The sequence below is a fragment of the Microtus oregoni genome, unplaced genomic scaffold, assembly GCF_018167655.1.
Source record: "Microtus oregoni isolate MIOR12 unplaced genomic scaffold, Mior012 000003F_ref0000135, whole genome shotgun sequence".
In the NCBI taxonomy this organism is placed as follows: Eukaryota; Metazoa; Chordata; class Mammalia; order Rodentia; family Cricetidae; genus Microtus; species Microtus oregoni.
Window position 1 is genome coordinate 21,453,256 of NW_024543062.1, and position 22,873 is coordinate 21,476,128.

Sequence of the window (22,873 nt, forward strand, 5' to 3'; positions counted from 1 at the left end):
AGGCATCTATCATTTCTCGTAAAAAAGAGGCCAAGGCTGAGGAACTTCAGGAGACCAAGGAGAAGTTAGCCAGCCTAGAGAGAGAAGTGTTAGTAAAAACAAACCAGACCCGGGAATTCGATGGCACCGAGGTTTTGAAGGGAGACGAGGTAAGCTGAGACATCTCATGGATCGATGTTATGACACTGGGGTTTTGTGTGAAGTCACTGACGTTCAGTTTTCTTAAGTTTATGTTGATGAGAAGTTAATCGCATTTTGTAAGACTTACTGAAAGCTAAAATATTAAATATTAATTCTTTTTGGGGTAATGTTGAAACATTCTGGATGTAAGATACAAAAGACTGGTGTTCTGTGAGATAGTATTCTAGAATTTCACTTGCCTTTTTAAAATTGTGTGTGTAGTGTGTGCATGTGATTGCAGGTACCTGCAGGGGCCAGAGGTGTTGGAGTCCTTGGAGCTGAAATTACAGGTGGTTCTGAACCACCTGATGTAGATGCTGGGACTTGAACTCAGGTCCTCTGCAAGAGTAATACATGCTCTGAGTCATCTCCCCAATACTTTCACATTTTAGTTAAATGAATTTATATTGGATTTATTTAAGTATTAAATTATAAAAACAAAATGAAACGAGTAGAATCAAATAGATAATAAAATTTCATCTTTGTTGATAAATGATCTTTATATTTCTATAAAGAACTAAGAAAACATCACTGAACTACTCTGTCATGGTATGTATTTGAGCAGCATTCATCAAAATGACCTCATCTGACTGCTCACAAGTTTTAAAATATTGCGTTTCTTTTTTCTTTAAGTTTATTTTATTGATATTTATTGAGCTCTACATTTTTCTCTGCTCCCCTCCCTCCCTCTACCCTTCCCCCTTCAATCCTCCCCCAAGTTCCCCATTCTGTAGGCAAGTTCTAGTCCTTAAAAGTTTTTATCACAGCCGGGTGGTGGTGGCGCACGCCTTTAATCCCAGCACTCAGGAGGCAGAGGCAGGCGGATCTCTGGGAGTTTGAGGCCAGCCTGGTCTAGCAGAGCTAGTTCCAGGACAGGAACCAAAAAAGCTACAGAGGAACCCTGTCTCGAAAAATAAAAAAAAAAAGTTTTTATCACAAACTAATTGGGATAATAAAGAAATGCAGATTAGTAGTTATTTATCTATAACAATCAAATTTGTAGCCATGTTAGGGATGTTTTCAAGGTCAAATATATATTTTAGGTAGATGGTCTTCAAATTACCTCAGAGATATACAGAATATGACATTTAAGATGTTTTAATAATATATGGCCTTGATCGACTGCTGACAGTATGCTGTCCAAATTGGACAAGCATGAGACAAAAGAAGGTGACTGCTGAACTTTTCCAAGACAAGGTAGGATAGTCTTTCAAAATTCCTGCTTCACATGAAAGTCTGACTGGTGTTCTAGGCGTGTAAACTGAAGATGGATGCCCCAATGTTGCAGAGGAAACTTGGGTAATTGTCCAGGCAGCTAGATGCTTCTCATTTCTACAGTTTGGGAAGTTGTTTGCTCTGCTCTTCTTGTTTACTCAGGTAATATTATATCCTCCTCTGATCCTTGATGAGGTTGGAGACTAGATAGTTATACAGTTTTCCTTGTTACCAAACTCAGAAAAGAAACTCACAAAAGAGATGCAAAGGGTATAAGGTTGATAGATGTAAAAGCTTAAGTCATTTACCTAAGAAAATGCTTTAAGGTCTTCTAGAAATATATTTCTAAGTTGATAATAGAAGTCATGATAGAAAGTGAATGGGGGGGGGGGGGGCTGGAGAGATGGCTCAGAGGTTAAAAGCATTGCCTGCTCTTCCAAAGGTCCTGAGTTCAATGCCCAGCAACCACATGGTGTCTCACATCTGTAATGGGGTCTAGTGCCCTCTTCTGGCCTGCAGGCATACACACAGACAGAATGTTGTATACATATTAAATAAATAAATATTTTTTAAAAAAAGAAAGTGAATTAGAGACAAAACTTTGAACTCACCAAGACAGGATAGATAATGGAGTATTTTCTCCAAATTTGCCAAATACAATTGGACTGAACATTGTGAATGTAATTCATACTTAATAATTGTTATTATATATAATTTTACTCTGTTAAGTTAAAAACCTTTCCTTTTTATTTAGACAAAAAGGGAGAAATGTTGTGGGGTATTTGTTCACATTGACACTCAAAGACTGACAATAAAGTTTACTTTGAATTAGAGGGCAGAATTAGTGACTAGCTGACAATAATTAACCATAGAGGTTTTGGAGGACCCAGGATACATATAAAGAAACACAGGAAGTAGTAGGAAGTTGCTTAGAAAAATTCGTGGGCCCTTTTGGATTAGTGGAGAGAAAGAGAAGGAGGGAGAGAGGGAGGGAGGGAGGGAGGGAGGGACGGAGGGAGGGAGGGAGTCATTTGGTTGCTTCTCTACTGCTTCTCTGATCAATCAGGTTTTTATCCCATATCTGACTCCCCAAGTTTTATTTAATAATAGAACAATGTAAGTAATGCTTCAGCACCCATAGAATGACTATTCTACATGCTACGTAGAGACTGTGCCTATGAGAGTCAGAAGCTTTGATACCAATTATTTAATGTGAGGAAAAGCTAGAGATAATAATCTTCATTTTACAGATGGAAACTCCTCAGACAAGTCAATGAATCCATTTAAGATTAACAGAAATATAGATTCTACTCTGTACAAGTCTTAGCTATGCAATGCTAACATTAAACTAAACTAAAAATGATAATCTCGTTCTTATAATGAGAACACATGTTGTGTGCAAACATCTAGCACATAGCTCACATGAGAAGCTCTCAAAAAGGTCAGCCTTGCTTGTGGTTCAGTCGTGGCACTTTTCACAAACACTATACTCTCCCTCCCTCCCTCCCTCCCTCCCTCCCTCCCTCCCTCCCTCCCTCCTTCCCTCTCTCTCCCTTCCTCCCTCCCTCCTTCCCTTCCTCCCTCCCTTCCTCCCTTCCTCCCTCCTCCTCTTCCCTCCCTTTCTTTCTCTAAGATAGAGACTATGTAGTCCTAGTTGGCCTGGAATTATGTAGCCCAGGCTGATCTGAAACTTTTGGCTAATTCCCTGCCTCAAACTCTGAGCTGTATTTAGACATCCCAGGTTTGTGCCACTATTTCTTTTTCCTTCTTCTTTTTTTTCTTTCTTTTGGTTTTTTGAGACAGGATTTCTCTGTGTAGCCCTGACTGTCCTGGAACTCAATTTGTAAACCAGGTTGGCCTCAAACTCAGAGATTTTCCTGCCTCTGCCTCCTGAGTGCTGGGATTAAAGACGTGTGCCACCTTGTCCAACATGCCATTATTTCTTAACACCTCACTACGTGCTTTGACAATTAATTTTTAAAGTATGAGTTGGTTTTTCTTTTTGGTGACTACCATGTGACACCAGATAAGAAACTTGAGTGAAGGCCAGATATCTTACATAATTTTAAGGAGAACAAACTTCTTCCTTTTGCCCATATGGCCTATCACTCTATCAAAGTTGAAAATAAAATTGGTCTACCAAGATTTGTTCTTTATAAAATTATGCATATTGTTCCCCAATACCTTCTGTTCTTTTAGGTAATTGCCAAATAATTTACTTGATTTGTTCTAGTTTTGATCAAACATTATGCAAAAATTAAGTTGACCATAGCATTTCCAAAGCTATCTTTTCCACTTAAAAAATATTCTTAGTCTGCCATAAGATACCCCTGCCCAACATGATACCTCAAAAATAAAGGCTTACAGTTTGCCACTGGGTTCTTAAACCTCACACTTGCATAGAGAATTCAAAGCATTACCCATGGCCCCGTGGTCACAGCAGTTAGATTCTCATTCACTTAGAAAAAAAAAAACAAAAAAACAAAAAACGCTAGCAAGCAGCACAGGCCCCCTGTAAGCAAAACTGATATGTAACTAACCTTTTTGTTTCTTGCACATCAAAGATGCCATGAAACACATGTTCTGCTTCCAAGAATCATTTAACATATGTGGTGTCTGACAGTCATTTGGAAGAAGATGCTAAAAGTCAAAGAAATTGGGTTTTGAGGTTTTTTTTTTTTTTTTTGGTTGTTGTTTTGAGATACTGTAGCCTAGGCTAGCCTAAGAGTCCCAACATTCCTGTTGCCCAGGGCCTCCCAACACTATGATGATAGGCACAAGCCCTATGTTGCCTTCCCAAAGTCACTACTTCCCCTTGAGACTAACTGCCAAGCCACACTGGCAGGTCACACGCAGACACACTGGAGGAAATTATCTGCAGCAGGGGAACAAGTCACTTGTTTGGCACAGTGAAGGAACACTGCCAGTTTTTCACAGTGTGAACTCAAGAACTTTTCAAAGTCCAAAATGAGATATGGACATGAGCAGCCTTTGTTGAGGTACAGGAGATGGGACAAAATGCAATTGTTTGTAAGAGTAAGAAGAGCACAGGCAAGGTGTCAGGACCCAGGTATGGCCATCACTTGAACTGCTAAGTAAGAAAGCAGTGGACTGAGACAAGACTCTCTGGGCTTTATTCATTCCTTTATCCAAGATGTCTGGCTTTACCCTTCAGTGACTCTTGAGCTAACTTTATGAAAGAGGATCAAGAACGAACTTTTGTTGCTTGAGGTTGACCATCAGTAATCAGTATTATTTGTCCCATTCTAAGTGCAAGTCTGATGCAATAAATGCAATTATTAAAGCATTGCTCAAAACTTAAAGAACAACCAAAAGCAATTTATAGATTCAACACAATACCCATCAATATCCCAGTAAAATTCTTCAAAGACCTCAAAAGAACGGTACTCAACTTCATTTGGAAAAGCAAAAAACCCAGGATAGCCAAAACAATCCTGGGCAATAAAAGAACTTCTGGAGGCATCACAATCCCTGACTTCAAACTCTACTACAGAGCTACGGTACTGAAAACAGCCTGGTATTGGCATAAGAACAGACAGGAGGACCAATGGAATCGAATAGAAGACCCAGATATCAATCCACACATCTTTGAACACCTGATCTTTGATAAAGAAGTAAAAAATATCAAATGGAAAAAAAGAAATCATATTTAACAAGTGGTGCTGGCATAACTGGATATCAACATGTAGAAGAATGGAAATAGACCCATATCTATCACCATGCACAAAACTCAAGTCCAAATGGATCAGAGACCTCAACATAAAGCCAGCTACACCGAACCTCATAGAAGAGAAAGTGGGAAGTACACTTGAACGCATTGGCACAGGGAACCACTTCCTAAATATAACCCCAGCAGCACAGACACTGAGAGAAACAATTAATAAATGGGACCTCCTGAAACTGAAAAGCTTCTGTAAAGCAAAGGACACAGTCAAGAAGACAAAACGACAGCCTACAGAATGGGAAAAGATCTTCACTAACCCCACATTAGACAGAGGTCTGATCTCCAAAATATACAAAGAACTCACGAAATTGGACACCAAAAGATCACAAAATCCAATTTAAAAAAATGGAGTACAGACCTAAACAGAGAACTCTCAACAGAGAAATCTAAAATGGCTGAAAGACACTTAAGGAAATGTTCAACATCCTTATTCATCAGAGAAATGCAAATCAAAACAACTCTGAGATTCCATCTTACACTTGTAAGAATGGCCAAGATCAAAACCACTGATGACAACTTATGCTGGAGAGGTTGTGGGGGAAAGGGAACACTTCTGCATTGCTGGTGGGAATGCAAGCTGGTACAACCCCTTTGGATGTCAGTGTGGCAATTTCTCAGAAAATTGGGAAACAACCTTCCTCAAGACCCAGCAATACCACTTTTGGGTATATATCCAAAGGATGCTCAATCGTGCCACAAGGACGTGTGCTCAACTATGTTCATAGCAGCTTTGTTTGTCATAGCCAGAACCTGGAAACAACCTAAATGTCCCTCTTTCGAAGAATGGATAAGAAAAATGTGGTATATTTCCCAATGGAGTACTACACAGCAGAAAAAAATAACACCTTGAATTTTGCAGGAAAATGGATGGAGCTAGAAAACATTATTTTGAGTGAGGTAACCCAGACACAGAAAGACAATTATCACATGTACTCACTCATAGGTGGTTTTTAAACATAAAGCAAAGAAAGCCAGCCTACAAACCACAATCCCAGAGAACTTAGACAACAATGACGACACTAAGAGAGACTTACATAGATCTAATCTACATGGGAAGTAGAAAGTATAAAAAGACAAGATCTCCTGAGTAAATTGGGAGCATGGTGACCTTAGGGGAGGATTGAAGCGGGGAGGGGAGAGGCAGGGAGGGGAGCAGAGAAAAATGTAGAGCTCAAAAAAATCAATGAAAAAAGGACTAGAACTTTACATTCCTTTGTTAAATGAGCTGCATAGGTACAATATCTTAAATAAGAGTAGAAATATATACAGTAGAACAAAAATTACCTTAAAATTTATCAATATACAAAAATCCATACTAGTGTAAAATATTTGAGACTAGTAGTTGCTATTCAATAATAAACCCTCTTATCCTATTATTTCTGTATCTGCCCTTTTTCTTTTAAGATTGAGATTTCTGAATCTAATTTTTGATTAGTTTCCTTCTTGACCATGACCAATAACAACTTGAGATCAGCCTGGGATACATAGTTCCAGGCCAACTGGGACTTCATAGTCTCTATCTTAGAGAAAGAAAGGGAGGGGGGAGGGAGGAGGAGGAGAGAAAGAGAAGAGGAGAAGAGAAGAGAAGAGAAGAGAGAACACCCACCATACCTTTTGGGAATGTGGATGTCGTGTTCTTAAATTTACTTTCTGTTGTCTGAAGGACAATAGCATCTTTAGGGAACCCCGAGGAAACTGAGATAATGGTCAATTCCTGGGAGAGTTAACTGTTGTTCAGTCTCAGTGTGATGGGAAAGTGCAGGGCTTATCTGAAGTCCTGACTGGAGTACCCTATGAGTCTGGACCATCTTTGCTGTTTTCTTTGATCTGTTCGTTTCTCTATGGTGTCCTCAGCATCTGAGAGTCTTTCTTCTAGCTCTTGTATTCTATTGATTATGCTTGTTTCTGTAGACTCTGCTCGTTGGCCTAGATTTTCCATATCCAGCTGGTCCTCAGTTTGTATTTTCTTCTTTGCCTTCATTTCAGTTTTCAATTCTTGAACTGTTTCCATTACCTGTTTGATGGTTTTTTCTTGGTTTCCCAGGGTATCATGTACGTATTTACTCATTTCTTCAAACTTTTTATTATACTTCTCATCCATTTCTATAAGGGCATTTTTTACATGTTGTTTAAGGGATTCTATTATCTTCATAAAGTCGATTTTTTCCACTTCTTCTGTGTTAGGTTGTTCAAATACTTCTGTTGTAAGATCATTGGGTTCTGATGTTTTCATGTTGTTTTTTGGATTATTGGGTGAGTTCTTGCCTTGGCGCCTGCCCATCTCCTCCTATTGATCCTATCCAATGGATCCTTTAGAAACCGGATCAGGTTTCCCTGCTGGCCAAGGGCTCCGCTTACAAAATGCCCTCACTCTCTTTTGTGGTTCCTGCTGCAGGCCAAGAACCCTCTCACCCCTCCGAAGGATCTTCAGGACAGGACCAGGCTCCCCTTGTGCCAGTGACCTGGCCAACCAAAGGCCTACCTCTTTGATTCAATTGTAGTAGGGCGATCTGCTCTCCTTATTGCACGCCTGTCCCAGCCGCTTGGGTCTGGCCGCCGCTCAGCCGCGTCTGGCGCCGCCGCCGGCGGCGCCGCTGCGCCTCTGTGCGTCTGGCGCCGCCGCCCCCGCTGCGCCTCTGTGCGTCTGGCGCCGCCGCCCCCGCTGCGCCTCTGTGCGTCTGGCGCCGCCGCCGCCGCTGCGCCTCTGTGCGTCTGGCGCCGCCGCCGCCGCTGCGCCTCTGTGCGTCTGGCGCCGCCGCCGCCGCTGCGCCTCTGTGCGTCTGGCGCCGCCGCCGCCGCTGCGCCTCTGTGCGTCTGGCGCCGCCGCCGCCGCTGCGCCTCTGTGCGTCTGGCGCCGCCGCCGCCGCTGCGCCTCTGTGCGTCTGGCGCCGCCGCCGCCGCTGCGCCTCTGTGCGTCTGGCGCCGCCGCCGCCGCTGCGCCTCTGTGCGTCTGGCGCCGCCGCCGCCGCTGCGCCTCTGTGCGTCTGGCGCCGCCGCCGCTGCGCCTCTGAGTCTGGACCATCTTAACTAACCATTTTGAAGTTGTCCAGAGCAGTTTATAATCCAAAACTGATTTTGGGTGATGTTTACCACAATTCAGGTGAATTTATTGTTACAAGGTCCCATCATCATCTTAGAGACCTCAAAGGTTTACCTGGAATGGTTATGGTTCACTGTAGAAATGTAAATATTTAAAATTCATATGCAGCCGATATTCAAGAGGTTAAAGACCACAATTTGTTAAGTATATACTAGGTGCACAAACGTAGTTACTAGTTACCTGCTTCAGACTCAAGCCCAAAATCACATACAAGATGTTAAATGAAGCCTATTCCTAGATTAGTTAGTACTCTATATGAACATTAATATCACAAGAGAATGTTTATAAATTTTGAAATATTATTATGTCTTAAGAAAAGTTTTTTTTTTGTTTTTTTTTTTTTACATTTTTCGAGGCAGGGTTTCTTTGTAGCTTTGTTGCCTGTCCTGGAACCAGCTCTTGAACTCATAGAGATCCACTTAAGAAAAGTTTTAAAGTGCCAAAATAAAAGCAAAGAGTTATGAGATTAGTGGCAATAGAATGGTCCCTTAAATTTGGCTTTTCTATTTTATATCAGGTAACTTTTCTGACATGAGAGAGAGATTTTGGAATATTCTTTAGCAAGCATGCTTGGGTTTAGAGAAGGAGAGAGCCACACTCCAGCTCCAAAGCCAGCTTTAATTTTTTATTGAATTGGGACTACAAAAAAACCATTTGCCTTATATGTCTGTAGAGAACAGCAGAAACAAACAATTGGGAAGATTTATGAAATTTTATCCTTTTGGAGGTGTGCTATACCATTATTTTAATTGATCCCTTTTCTTGGGACATTTTCTCTTGATATTTCATCCTTCATCCTCCGATTTCTCATTTGCCCAATGATCTTCAGATTCCTTGGTTGAATGCTTTTCATCTCCTAGAAAGATAAAAACAAAATCCAGCCTCAACCCTAACTCTGAGGAGTTTCCTTTTTTGGCAGGTTATATCTGATCACATGAAAGACTTTTGTTAGTCTTGTAAATTAGTTTAGATGGAATGGTCATGCTTTTGATGAACTATTGCCTCTCCTAAGCAAGAGGTCTTCTTGTTCAAATCTAATCTTTATTAATTTTGGTAGTATCCATAGATTTTCTTCTCCCATGATTACAAAAGCAAAACCTCTTCCCCACTGGAACACATATCCTGGTTTCCATTCTGAGATCAATGCATCTTTAAAATATACAGGGTGTTTTCTACTATCTAGTGTTTCCACAGCTGTCATTCCTTTCTCATTAGCATTTAAAAATTTAGTTAATAAAGCATTGTGTAATCTATCTCTGGGGGTCTTTATAATCCCTTTCTGTTTATTAATCATATCTTTTAAAATGCAATTGGATCTTTCTATAACTGCTTGTCCTTGATTGTGTGGTATGCCTGTAATATGCTTTATGTTGTAATATGCAAAACTTTCACTTTACTAGAAACATCTGCTGGAGCAATGTCAGTCTTTACTTAAATGGGTATTCCCATAATGGCCATAACTTCTAATGAATGTGTAATTGCAGAATCAGTCTTTTCAGAGAACTCAAAGCAGTTGCCCACTGAAATCCTGAAGATCTATGGTATGGTACACATTGAATTGAATTGAATTTTCCAAACTCCACAAAATGAAACATATCCATTGCCAAATTTTATTTCATTGATTACCCTTTGGATTACTTCCCACAGGTAGTGGAGTTTGGTTATACAAAGAACAAGTAGGACATTTCTTTATAATTTTCTTGACTTGTTACCAAATGATAGAAAAATCTTTCTTCAAGCCTTTGCTATTGATATGGTGTTTCTTATGAAATTCTGAAGCTTCTAGCATATTTACTACCAATAGCTGATCAATTTCATTGCCTTGTGCTAGAGGGCCTGGTAGACTCATATGAGATCTGATATGTATTATATACAAGGGATGATTTCTATTTCTTATTATTTCTTGTAATTTAAAAATAAAAAAGTTAATTCTGAATCATCCGGAATAAGTTCAGCAGTTTCAATATATAAAATAACTCTTTCTGCATATTGGGAGAGAGAAACTATATTAAGAGGTTCTGAAAAATCTAATAATACCACGAGAATAGCATATAATTCTGACTTTTGAATGAAATCATGAGCCACTTTACTTATCTTTCCTTACTTATAACATGCCTTTCCTGATTTATTTGCATCCGTATAGAATGTAGGGGCTCCAGAAATTAGTGTTCCTCATACAATGTGAGAAAGGGTCCAATTAATTCTTTTTATAAACTGAAGTCTCTTGCATCTCTCCCAAATTACTGCAAGCTCTTTGCCAGTGTTCATTTTCTGCCCGTAATGAGGCAATTTCAACATTAGTTAAAAGAACCATAGGTTCTGTTGGGTCTATTCCTGTTACTTAGCAAAGTCCATTTTCCTTTCAGAATCAATTCAGAAACTTTTTTATATAGGTCTTTAATATTTACTCTTTGTGTTAAAAAAATATCCATTCTAAGATACTATCTTCTCTCTGCATAAGAATTCCTGTAGAAGATGTGTAGAAGGCAGTATGATGCAAAATTAAAAAAATCAGTAAAAGCTTCTTTGGGGCTTGTATAATTTTAGTAAATGACTCAGTCCTCTTTCCTGATTCTTCAACCCTGTCCCAAGCAGTCAAGGTTGTTGTATGACATAGGGTCAAGGTGTGATCATCAAATACAAACTGTCTTTGCAAATTAGCAGACTGACCTTCATTGAGAAGCTTTCCACTATGTTTACCATTGTAACTGTGGGTCAGCTTCCAGTATTGCTGTAGCTAAATGTTTTCTATCTTGGGGGATAATTCTGTCCCCGTGTTGCCCATGAACTTAACGTCTGCTTCACACAAAGTGAATGCATATGAAATGACTTCTTCCTTAAATTTCCTCAAAACTAACACTTCTACAGGATTCCAGTTAACTTCTGCATAGCTTTGGGATTACCTAAAATGATCTGGTGGTCATTTTTGTATGGTAACCAGATAAATTAAGGTTGGTTTTCTGATAACCTTTGGCCTCTCCTCTTCAGTTTCAACATGGCATGGTGTGGTAGGTTCTGCTCTAAATTCCTGTCTGTGTGCGAATACTTTTCTTAGTTTCATTGGTAGGTCTTTCTAAGACTTGTATCTTATCAATCATTATTTTTATTTGGCATAGGTATCAAACCACTATTTTAAGGATAAAATATGATTACCAAACTGATTATAATTATAATTCACATTATGTCCATCCTAGCTATGTTGGTTCTTCCTTCATTTATTTTTAAAAATTTTAAACCATCCATTGTGGAATCACACAGAATCCTAACTCCCTACATTGTAACAGTCCCCATTCTTTTTTTTTTTTAAGATTTATTTATTTATTATGTATACAACATTCAGCCTCCGTGTATGCCCAAACGCCAGAAGAGGGCGTCAAATCTCATTACAGATGGTTGTGAGCCACCATGTGGTTGCTGGGAATTGAACTCAGGACCTCTGGAAGAGCAGCCAGTGCTCTTAACCGCTGAGCCATCTCTCCAGCCCCAACATTCCCCATTCTTAATGTGGGAAAGATTTTTCATTTAAATAAAACCCAATTCCCTTCGTAAGAATTCCCAGGTGTCTCACGAGATCTGATAACTTTTCAGTTTTTCCACAGGGGCAACTGTGGTGATGCCAGAGCTCTGTGTGGTGGGTGTGGGCAGCTGTAGTGGGGGTCCTGTGTGCAGGAGTGGTGACTAGGCAGCCAAACTAGCTGCTGGGGCTGCAGCGGGCTGCCACTGTGCTTCACGGGCTGGCCACGCTAAGGGCACCTGCAGCTGCTTGCATGGGGGCCGGGGCTGAAGGTGTGAGAGGTGACAGTGCAGCAATAGAAGCCTGAGCAGCTGTTGTAGCAGCTGAGCTGTTGCAGCAGCAGCAGCAGCAGCAGTCCAGGGAGTGGGTCCAGGGAAAGCCTGCTACCATAGGGAGAGGGACAGGGGACCTGCAGGAGAAACGTGTAGCAGAAGGTAAGAGTATGGGCTGCCTAAATGACAGAGCTGGCTGCGACTACAAAGCTGGTGGCGAGTGGCTACCGCATGATCTCGTCCCCCAAGTTGGATACCAGATGAAGTGTGTACTTATTTACTCTATATAAATAAAACTCGGGAGTCAGATATTGGGGTAAAAACCTGATTGATCAGAGAAGCAGCACAGAAGAAACCAGTGATCTCCTCTCTGTCTCATTCCATGATCCAAAAGGGCCTACAAATCTTTCTAAGCCTCTCCCTACTATTTCCTGTGTCTCTATATGTATCCTGAGTCCTCCAAAACCTCTATGGCTAATCCTGGTCCGCTAGTTGCTAATCACCCTCTGATTCAAAATAAACTTTATTGGCAGTCTCGGAGTATCAGGGCAAACAAATATCCAGCAACAGGGTGCCATTACATATAGCGTGTGGAGTAATCATTGTGTGCAGGAGCTTCTACATGTGGGAGGAACATACAGTGTGCAGGAGAGGTTAAGAACACGGGCTCTGGGATTCGGTCCTTTGAGCGTCCCTCGTCAACTGAATGGCCTTGAGCAGATGTCTGCTTCTTTTCCCACTCAGCTATAGACTGTGGCTGTGCAGAGTGTGTGGAATGAGAGCAGTAGCCAGCAGTACTTGATATTCAAGGACGAGATGTGTCTCCACAGTGACTCTGAGGACTGTTCGCATTAGTCCCTGTGGCATTCTCAGAACACCAGTGACTGTAGGAGAAGCTCCAGGGTGTTGGTTCCTGATACTTTTATGTTTTTGTTATCACTTAAGTGGAGAATTGGAAAGCTAGAACTATATTTACAGCTTAAATTTGAAACCAGTGTTTCTCAGACCGGAACTATTAGAAATAAATAGGAAATATTTTCTTCTTCTAAATAACCTAGATTCAGGATTGAGTAAGGTAGTGCAGGTAAGAATTATCTTAGTAACTATTCACTGAGCAGTTACCATGGGCTCAGTCTTCAAAAACCTAGTTTCGGCATGGTTGTCCAGCGGTAGGAATATACTTTGTGATGGTAATCTTGTTAGTGTAATTAGAGTATGAGACATGTATATCAGGGAAGCACCTATGAGCTATGTCTGTGACGGTACCGTGCCCATTTAAAACTTTTTTATGTGTATGAGTGTTTGTCTACATGTATGTTGTGCGTCATGTGTACACCTGGTGTCTGTGGATTCCAGAGGAAGGAGTTGGAGCCCCTGGAGTTACAAAGGCATGTTAGCCACCATGTGGGTGCTGGAAATCGAATCCAGGTCCTCTGGAAGAATGGCCAGTGCTTTTAACTCCAGAGCTGAGACATCTCTCCAGCCCCCTGATTAGATTCTTGTGGTATGAAGATTGGACTATTTACTATTGGACTGTTTCCCATCCCCAACCCAACCCTCCCAGAGAGAAACAACTGACAATATAGGATTAAGCCATTTTAGGTCTGTCTCTAGAGACAGAAATAATGTTGCTCTGTGAGTCTGAGAATTTTGAGTAGCATTGTACCTTGTTGATTGTGCATTTTGCTTCTGAAAACAAGTCTTAGAGCCGGGCGGTGGCGCACACCTTTACTTCCAGCACTCGGGAGGCAGAGGCAGGCGGATTTCTGTGAGTTTGAGGCCAGCCTGGTCTACAAGAGCTAGTTCCAGGACAGGAACCAAAAACTACGGAGAAACACTGTCTCAAAAAATTAAAAACAAAAAAAAAAACAAGTCTTAGATCTTTCCATGTTAGTACAGAAGAGAAGCCAAAGAATATCCCAGATCACCTATGTGTAGATTCTAAAAATAATAATTCCATGTGTTTTTGACATATTCTAATGTAGTTTTGTTTGTTTTAACAATGGAAATAGCTTTATCTATTTAGTTCTTTGAATTTAAAAATTCTTTATGGTGTTAGCTTTTTGGTATTTTTCAAATGTTTATAATTTAGGTTATATTTACAGTTTTTGCTGTTACTTTTAAGGGTTTTGAGAGATTCAGGGTTCTTGTGTGTACAGCCTTTCATCAAGCTCAGACTTCTCGGTAGTGTTTTTCACACACCCAGAGTCTGAAGAAGTGTCTCAGCAGACAGTTGGGGCATGTCCCCATCCCTCTTCTGCCTTCAACTACCCTAGTTCTGGTTTTATCTGAATGATATATTGGGACTTCAAGTAATAGTTGGTTTGAGAATAAAATTTCACTGTTAAAAATGCTTTGAAAATCATTAAATAAATGGGACTTTGAACCTCCCTCCCTTCTTCCCTTTACTATCTAATGGTCTCACTATGCAGTCTGGAACTCAATATGTAGACCAGAGTGGTCTCAAACTCACAGAGATCTGCCAGGTCAAAGTTGGTTGTTGTTTTGTTTTTGTTTTTTTGTCATCAGGATATTAATATTTTAGAAATGTCTTGGCACTATTTTGCAAGCTTCAGTTGAGAAAATTAGTCATATGTAACTCTTCACCCTAACCTTTACTGTTTATTTTCTCACAGTTTTATGTACCTGATCAAAAACTGAAATTTGCTATTTAATTTGGTAACCTGTAGTCAATTCTTTTGTATGATTTTTGCCATTTCTTAGTCAACAACCTAAGCTTGTACACTGTGTTCCCAGGGCTCATTCAAATTGATGTGTGTCTTCTGGGTCTGAATTTTTTCATAGAAACAAATGAACCTCTGGTTACTGTTCCCTTGGTCCGTGGGTTGAGAGGTCACCCTGGTTTGCAGCCCATTGCACTTTTCCCCCTCACCATCACAGGAAGCTTAGCAACTTGGAAAATGTGCTTAGTCAAATACTATTATAAGTGGCTTTAAACACAGCCAAGCATTTCATTCTGCAGCTACCACCAGAAATCCTAGCGCTAAATAGGGAAGATTATGAAATCTTCTTTAACGACTTCAAAGAGAAGCAGCGTGGAGATAAGGGAATCCTGGCAAGATTTGCTGCAGCTGTCAGTTCCCGGGGAATCAGGAACCAAAATTTGACACTTGGAGTTGACTCATCCACCATTCCAAGTGAGCCTAGGCAAACCTGAGGTATTTTTAGAACCTTTCAAATCACATTGTGCTCTTTATCATAGCAGGGCTGCGGGGCCTCAAATTTCCCAAGAGATAGAACAAAACAGGACCAAATAAATTTGGCTCAGCCTACTGTAATAGCAGTAGTATTTGATGCATGCAATTGTAGATGTAAAACTTTTCATCTTTTTTCCTGGGGCATTAAGACCACTGGGACAGCAGCTGAAACATTCATAGAACAGTGACAGCTGTGAGGTGGTCTGATTCTAAGACTCGCAGGGACTTGGGAGGGTGTTGTCAGCCCTCCTTCAAACAGATGCTGGGCCAGCATTTCCCTTAAGGCTGATTGCTACCAGCGTGTATCACACTGTTCATTATAGTCTGCAGAGCCGGCACAGTTAACTAGCCACTACCATATGCACAGAATTGTGTTGTTCATGCTCAGCTGCCGAAACTTCCTAATTTAAAGTTAAAAATGTAATACGAACAGGTTGGGAAAGGTTAGGATAGAATTTGTGTATGTGTTTATGTCACACTAGTTATGCTGGGTATTGTGAACAGACGGCCATTTTAGCAGAAAACAAAGGCTGCTCTGAAACATTTTCTTTTTGCTTAGACCATGTAGCAGTTCTGAGAGCAAACTTCAGAGCCTGTGAGTCATCTGCAGAAGAAGATAGCCTGGATTCAGACAAAATGGCAGATACTGACCAGGGAGGGAGGGATGCTGCCTCTGGACGCAGCCATGCTGCTTGTAGATGGTGGCATCTTATCTCTTAACTCCTTAGCTCCCTCAAGTCCATGTCTATAGAGTTTTTAATTTAAGTATCAATTGACGAGGAAATTGACAAAGATATGATTTAATTGAGACATGGAAGATAGCATTGATGTTGGACTAATAGGATTTAAGAACAAAAAGTACTTATTCTGGTCCAGTTGTTCTAAGAAGAAACTTGAGAGTTTTGGTGAAATTATTAATTTCTCTTTTAAAATATGCATAGCTCTCCATAGTCTTGAACAGCAGAAATTACTTACTGTGCAGTTGTCTTGTAAAGCCCTTCCAGCTAATTACTTGGAAAATAACTTTCATGCTAGATCTTGAAGCAGAAAGTTTGCAGCAGAGACAGAGTCTGTTTTCCTGTGAGTGTGCACTGTAAGCTTGGGAGTCCAGTAACAGCCCTGTCGTTGCCAATAAGCTTGAAAGGTGTCAGGCTAGCACAGACTCTGATCATTGCTGTAAAAGGCTAGAAACACAGTGAGTAGAAAAAGGAGAAAGAACATTTGTCAAGTTCCATTTTAATCAGAAAGGAGCTGAGTCTGTAATAGTGTTCCTAAAGACATTAATCCATTACCCACACTCATTGCATGCAGAGAGATTAAAGCTCCCAATAATAGAGTGTTTACTGAGCACCCTATGGCCCAAACCATACAGCATTATTTCTACTGACCTAAGCATGGAGAATGAGGGCTGACCTTTCAGAAATGACAGTGTTAGATTCCATATGTATATTGGTACACAGGATGACTGCTAGCTGCTCTAATGCACTTTTCATCCCAGTGGCAAGCTTTGTATTTTACTTTAATGGTAGCACATGTGTTTGAATGACCTATTATAATGCATAAAAGGAAGCTTTTATCTTAACTTGCAAAGATTTATTGATTATATCCTATGATCTTTTTTTCTCCCTTTAAAATGATTGCTTGTTTTTTTCAAACTCCTGTTGACTGGTGAAATGGCTTATCAGTTAAGAGCATTTCCTACTCTTTCAGAGGACCAGCATTCAGTTCCCAGAATCCACATCAGGCAACCCACAACCACCCACAACTGCAGCTTCTGGCCTCTAGGTACCAACTTACAACACCAGCTGCAGCAGCAGCAGTGCTAATAAAATGTTTTTAAAGAGCCTGGAGCTGTAGAGCTGGCTCTAAGTTTATGCACACTGCTGCTCCTGCAGAAGACCCAGCTTCAGTTCCCAGCACCCACACAGTGGTTCACAACCATCCATAACCCAGCTCCTGGGGATCTGCTGCCTTCTTCTGACCTCCTCAAATACCAGGAACACCTTTAAGATTATTTTTGTGGCTGGGAGGGTGGCTGGATCAGTAGTGCTTGCTGTGCAAAATAAGTGTCTGAGTCAGTGTGATATAATCACAGACATGTGCAAGTTCACACACATAAACACACACAACAAAACACTTTATCTTTTAAAATTGTTTCTTTTAAAGTCATTCTTTTAAATTTCCATCTTTATTTATATGTATGTATATTTGTGTGCTACAGTGCACTATTGGAGGTCAGGCATAGCAAGAGGGAGTTGGTTCTCTCCATTCACGCTTAGGGTCCCACATGTTTGAATGTAAGAATGCACATGCCCAGCAAACATATGGAAGTCAAAGAATAACTTTTGGGACTTGGTTCTCTCCTCCTGCCTCATTCTTGCATAAGGGTCTCTGGTCTCTGTGCTATGTACACTGGTGTAGCTTAGGGTCTTTCCTCTGATTCTTCTGTCTCTGCCTCCTGTCGCTTTACGAGAACGCTAGGATTACAGATGTGCATGGATACATCAGGCCTTCTACATGGGTTCTAGGGACTGAACTCAGATCCTCAGGGTTGCATAACAAGGACTTTAACCTGCTAAGCTGTATTACCACCCGCTTAAAATTATTGTTGTAAATATCTAGTTCGAAATTATTTTCTAAAATTATTTTAAATATCCTCTTAATTTTTTAATTTTTAAAGATTTATTTAATTTATTTAATTGTATAAGTGTCTTGCCCACATATATGTATGTGTAGCACATGTATATGCCTTGTGCCTTCAGAAGTCAGAAGAGAGCCACAGATCCCCTAGAACCTGACTGGAGATGGTTGTGAGCACCATGTGACTGCTGGGAACCAGGTCTCTGCAAGACTAGCCAGTGCTCTTCCCTCTGAGCGAGCTCTCTAGCACTCCATGAAATGTTTTTTAAAAACTTTTACAAGAAAAAAATGTTTAGGGGCTTTTTTGGAGGGTTTTTTGTTCTTGGGGGTCTCTATGTAGTCCTAGTTGTCCTGGAAATCACTATATAGACCAGACTGGCTTCGGATTCAGAGATTTGCCTGCCTCTGCCTCTCTAGTGCTGGGGTGAAAGGCATAGGCTACCTCACCTGACCAAGGTTTTATCTTTCAAACATAATCTCAGAATAAAATTTTCAACTAATTTTTAAAATTAAGTTGCTTTATTTCCTGAGTGTAGTGGCACACACCTTTGATCTCAGCACTTGGAAGGCAGAGGCAGGCAGATCTATAAGTTTAAGGTCAGCCTGATCCTACATAGTGAGTTTTAGGACCACTAGATCTACCTAGTGAGACCCTGTCTCAAAACCCAACAAGACAATATCAACAAAAAGATTCATTTATTTACAATAATCAACATAAAAACATCAGTCCTTTCATTTAGGACCAAGGTGTTCTTGCCAGGCAAGAATAGGGTATAGGATCTCAGTTTCCTAGCCAGCCATTTTCATAGAAGAATGCATTAATGACTTCCTTCATGGCCAACTTGGAGATGAGGTATTCCTGGGTCAGAGTGTCCCAGGACACAGATTCAAAGTGGTCCACACCTTCAGTTTCTCCTCAGTGTCCTTTGCCATCATAGATGATGCCACAGGGCGTGCTGCAGGCTTCCTGCATCCGTTCAGAGCTGGACTTGCCACACCACCAGTCAGACATACTTCCTTGTTTCCTTCTTTTCCACCCGAGAGAAGAACCCATCTGTGTGCCATCTATCTGCTGTATTTGGCCTCAGTGTAGGTCTGCTAGGCCTGAATGTGGCTGTCGTTCTTGCCTCCCTCATGGTTCCCAGGATACATCAGTTCCCTGTCTGGCTCAGCAGCAGTGAGTCTGGTGAAACAGAAGTGCAGCTCACTCTCTTGAGAGTTGTGCTGTTCCTCAGGACTGTTCCGGTGCTGCTTTTGATGCAAAGGGGTTGGGGATGTCATCTGCATGAGCCACTGCTCCTTGTCTGCTTATGGTGGCTACTGAATCTTCAGGGAATACAGGGCCCAGTTAGCATAGTACATCATCACTGGTGTGTTGCTGGTAATGCTCCAGCCAAAGCAGGCCACTGCCTCCAGGTACTTTCAGGGCCCAGCATCAGCACCTCCATCCTTTTCCTCCTGGCCCAGTTCCCGCAGCCTGTAGAAACAGTTCATACAGTGAACAAACACCTTAAGGTAATGTTGAGGTATGTTCAATGGTTAAAGTTCTAAGAAAGATGGAATACAGGAGATCATATAGTTCCTAGTTTAAAGATGGAATACAGGAGATCATATAGTTCCTAGTTTAAAGAAACTCTCCAGATGAAACATTCTTGCTCTCCCCTGTCTGTCACTAGTTCCTCCTAAATTACTTACAGAGATGGATTATGGGAAGCAGAGTGCACCAGGCTTGGATTCTCACTTGCAGCTGCCAGTTTAAAAGTTTCTGACTATAAATATAAAACAAGATATGTTGGAGCTGGAGAATTGACTGGTTAAGGCCTCTGTTCTTCTAGAGGATGTGGGTTCGATTCCCAGTACCCACTTAGCAGCCATAATTCCAGTTCCAGGGGATCAGGTCCCTCTTCTGGTCCACAGGCAGTACACATACATATGTATAAACAAACTATTCATGCAAATAAAATTTAAAATTTTCTTTTTGTTTGTTAGAGACAGGGTTTCTCTGTGTAGCATTGGCTGTCCTGGAACTCACTCTGTAGACCAGGCTAGCCTCAAACTCACAGAGATCCTCCTGCCTCTGTCTCCCATGTACTGGGATTAAAGGCATGTGCTACAACCACCTGGTACAAATAAAATTTTAAAAGAATTTTTAGCTCCTCAATTCTATCCATAATTATGGAAGTGGTCTCCCTCCCATAAATACCCCCAGCCCCTCAGTTATGACCCACTGGTCCAAGTCTGTGTATTTCCCCTCTCCACTCATCTCCCTTTGGTCTCTGGATCCTCCTGCCACGCCACTTTGCTGCTGAGTCATCCTCTGTGGCCGCCCAGGTGCAGCTGCTGCTCCTCTGCAGCAGGAAAGGGGGGCTAGTTCTGACTCTGACCCGGCAGAGTGGACAGAGAATGCGCTGGCTTTTCTTGAGTTTTAGAATCTGTGCTGTACCACGCTGCTGATTTTCATTTCTAGTATGGCAAGTATCAATAGATAGCATCTACATAAAATCTTCACATCTTTGATAATCTTAAAAGGTTTGTTGGGCATGGTGTGCACTTCTGTAATCTCAGCTCTTAGGAGAGCAAAACAAGAGGATGATAAATTCAAGACCAGGCTGGGCCAAATAAAAAAGACTACATAAAGGGTATTTGAGAGTAGATAGTTTGAGAATCTCTGCTACAGAGTCACAGTAACACAACAGGCAATGACAAAGGGAAGCAAGGGCAAGCCAAGTTCCTTAAGATCCCTGCAGGAGCTCAAGAAATGATGAGAGACCAAGCTTCCTAATAAAGAAGTACAGGGGAAGCCGGGCGGTGGTGGCGCACGCCTTTAATCCCAGCACTCGGGAGGCAGAGGCAGGCGGATCTCTGGGAGTTCGAGGCCAGCCTAGTCTACAAGAGCTAGTTCCGGGATAGACACCAAAGCTACAGAGAAACCCTGTTTCAAAAAACCAAAAAAAAAAAAAAAAAAAAAAAGAAGTACAGGGTTAAAAGGATGCTTGTATCACTTTTTAGATCAACTGTGAAAGCATTTAAGAGCAGTTTGGCAGAATATCAGAAACGCGTGTCCCTTTTGATAATTTCTGGAAAAATATCCTGCAGAAATTATGAAGTGTGTATTTAAGGCTGGCATGTGACACAGAGTTGTAATCTCAGCACTGAGAAAACAGGAAGATCTGGCATTGGAGGCCAGCCTATGTCACATAGCAAGATCTTTGTTTCCAAAGAAATAGTGTTTGAAAAATCAATATATTTGTATTGTTTTATATGATACTTAAAAGCCCAGAAATAACCTAAAGTCCAAGTGGTGATTTCAGTGTACTGAAAACATGAGTGATGTGTTTTTTTTGCCGTAATGAGTCAGAACCAATAGAGTTGTTAGAGGCCTCGATGACCACCTATTACATCTTTGTGTGGAACTGTGGCTCATGTGACCCTGACTGTATACCTTCCCCTAGGTAGAATGTGTAGTGAATCCCAAGTAATAAGCAGCTCTCGTAGAGTCTGGTGAGCAACATGTGGGGTTGTTCTCCCAGCAAACCATTTCTAGCTGTTAGCTTTTAAAAATAGTCCTGGAGCTCAGCAAGATAGAGAGGGAAGCTGGCCTGGACGTTACACAGGAGAGCAGATGAGCAGGGCTGATTTCATGTTGGGCACTTTGCCCAGGACACTTTTAATAGACTGTATAGTTAGTTACTCTAGGGATTCTGAGTCGGTGGTTATATCAGGCTTACACATTTATGCTTTAAAAGGAAAATTAGCAAGTTATTAGACTCTAGGTGCTTTGCTATGGCTCATATTTTTTGAGCAGCTTTTGTAACCCAGCCATTGAAAATTTGCAGTGTGGGGGCTAGATTTCTGAGTAGCAAGACTAACTTAATTATAGAGAAATATTTGGAGAGCCAGCCATGGTGGTGCGTGCTTGTAATCCTAGCCAGGGAAGGATCAGTTCAAGGCCAGCCTGGCTATAAGAGACACTGAGACTGTCATCTCCCCGCTTCCCAATATAAAATTAAACCCACTGTGGTGTCACGTGTCTTTGATACAAGAACTCTGGATGCCAAGGCCACGTGTCATGTTCAGGTTCAGTCTAGCCTGGACTACCTAGGGAGACCCTATCTCAAAAACCCTTGGCAAAGAGAAGGAAAGGTATTCTGAATTTCCTTCATCTACAGCTCATTTTCTGAAACTGTGGGTGGCAAGTTCTTGGGGTGATGTAACAGAGTTGGGAGTCACAAAAAAAATTGACAGGAGCAAAATATTTTTGAACATGCAATAACCAAAATTAATTCAAAATCAAATATGTACAAATGAAATGAATTTGCAGTATTCTGGCAGTGCTCACCCATGTTGTGTGCAGGACCTCGCTGCAGCCTTGTTTGGAACACAAACATACACACCGCACTGCACATACCAGCACACCATGACTCACCTTCGACACCATTGGTCTATTAGAAATTGTAATGGTTTTACTGTCCATACAAAACTTTCTGCTGTTATAGAAACATAGTGGTCTGATTATAGAAAACAAAGACTTTATATTTTCCCACCGTCATTTCTCAGTGTGTAAGTATCAAATTAGTTTATCTTTGGACTGGATTGTGTTACAGTGTTTGGTCTTAAAAATGGCTGTGTGACTTACAGTCTTGAATTTCATTGAAAAATACTGTTAAATTAACTTTAGCCTAGGATTAAGAGAAAATTTTCAACCATTCTGTGATGGCCATAAACATACTGCTAATATTTTGTCCTATGTGTTTATGTGAAGCAGATTTTTAACATTAATGAGTATAACATCAAAATATTGTAGAGAGTGGATCAATAGGTAAAAGCACTAGCTGTTATAAGAACTATAAGAGAGGACATGAGTTTAAAACTCCCGTGGTGGTCACAACCATCTATAACTCTAGTTCCAGGTGATCCAGTGCCGTCTTCTGGCCTTCACCAGCAGCAAGCACACACAGTACACAGACATACATGAAGGCAACACATCCA

General features: G+C 41.0%; 1 protein-coding gene across 5 annotated transcripts in view; it reads left to right on the top strand.

Moving 5' to 3' along the window:
- Positions 1 to 22,873, top strand: part of Ift81 (intraflagellar transport 81) — a 76,475-nt gene that overhangs the window by 26,853 nt on the left and 26,749 nt on the right. For all 5 annotated transcript variants that reach the window (XM_041649338.1, XM_041649337.1, XM_041649336.1 and 2 more), the window contains one exon: positions 3 to 149. In XM_041649338.1, the coding sequence (XP_041505272.1) occupies positions 3 to 149 (147 nt within the window). The remainder of the gene's footprint in view (positions 1 to 2; positions 150 to 22,873) is intronic.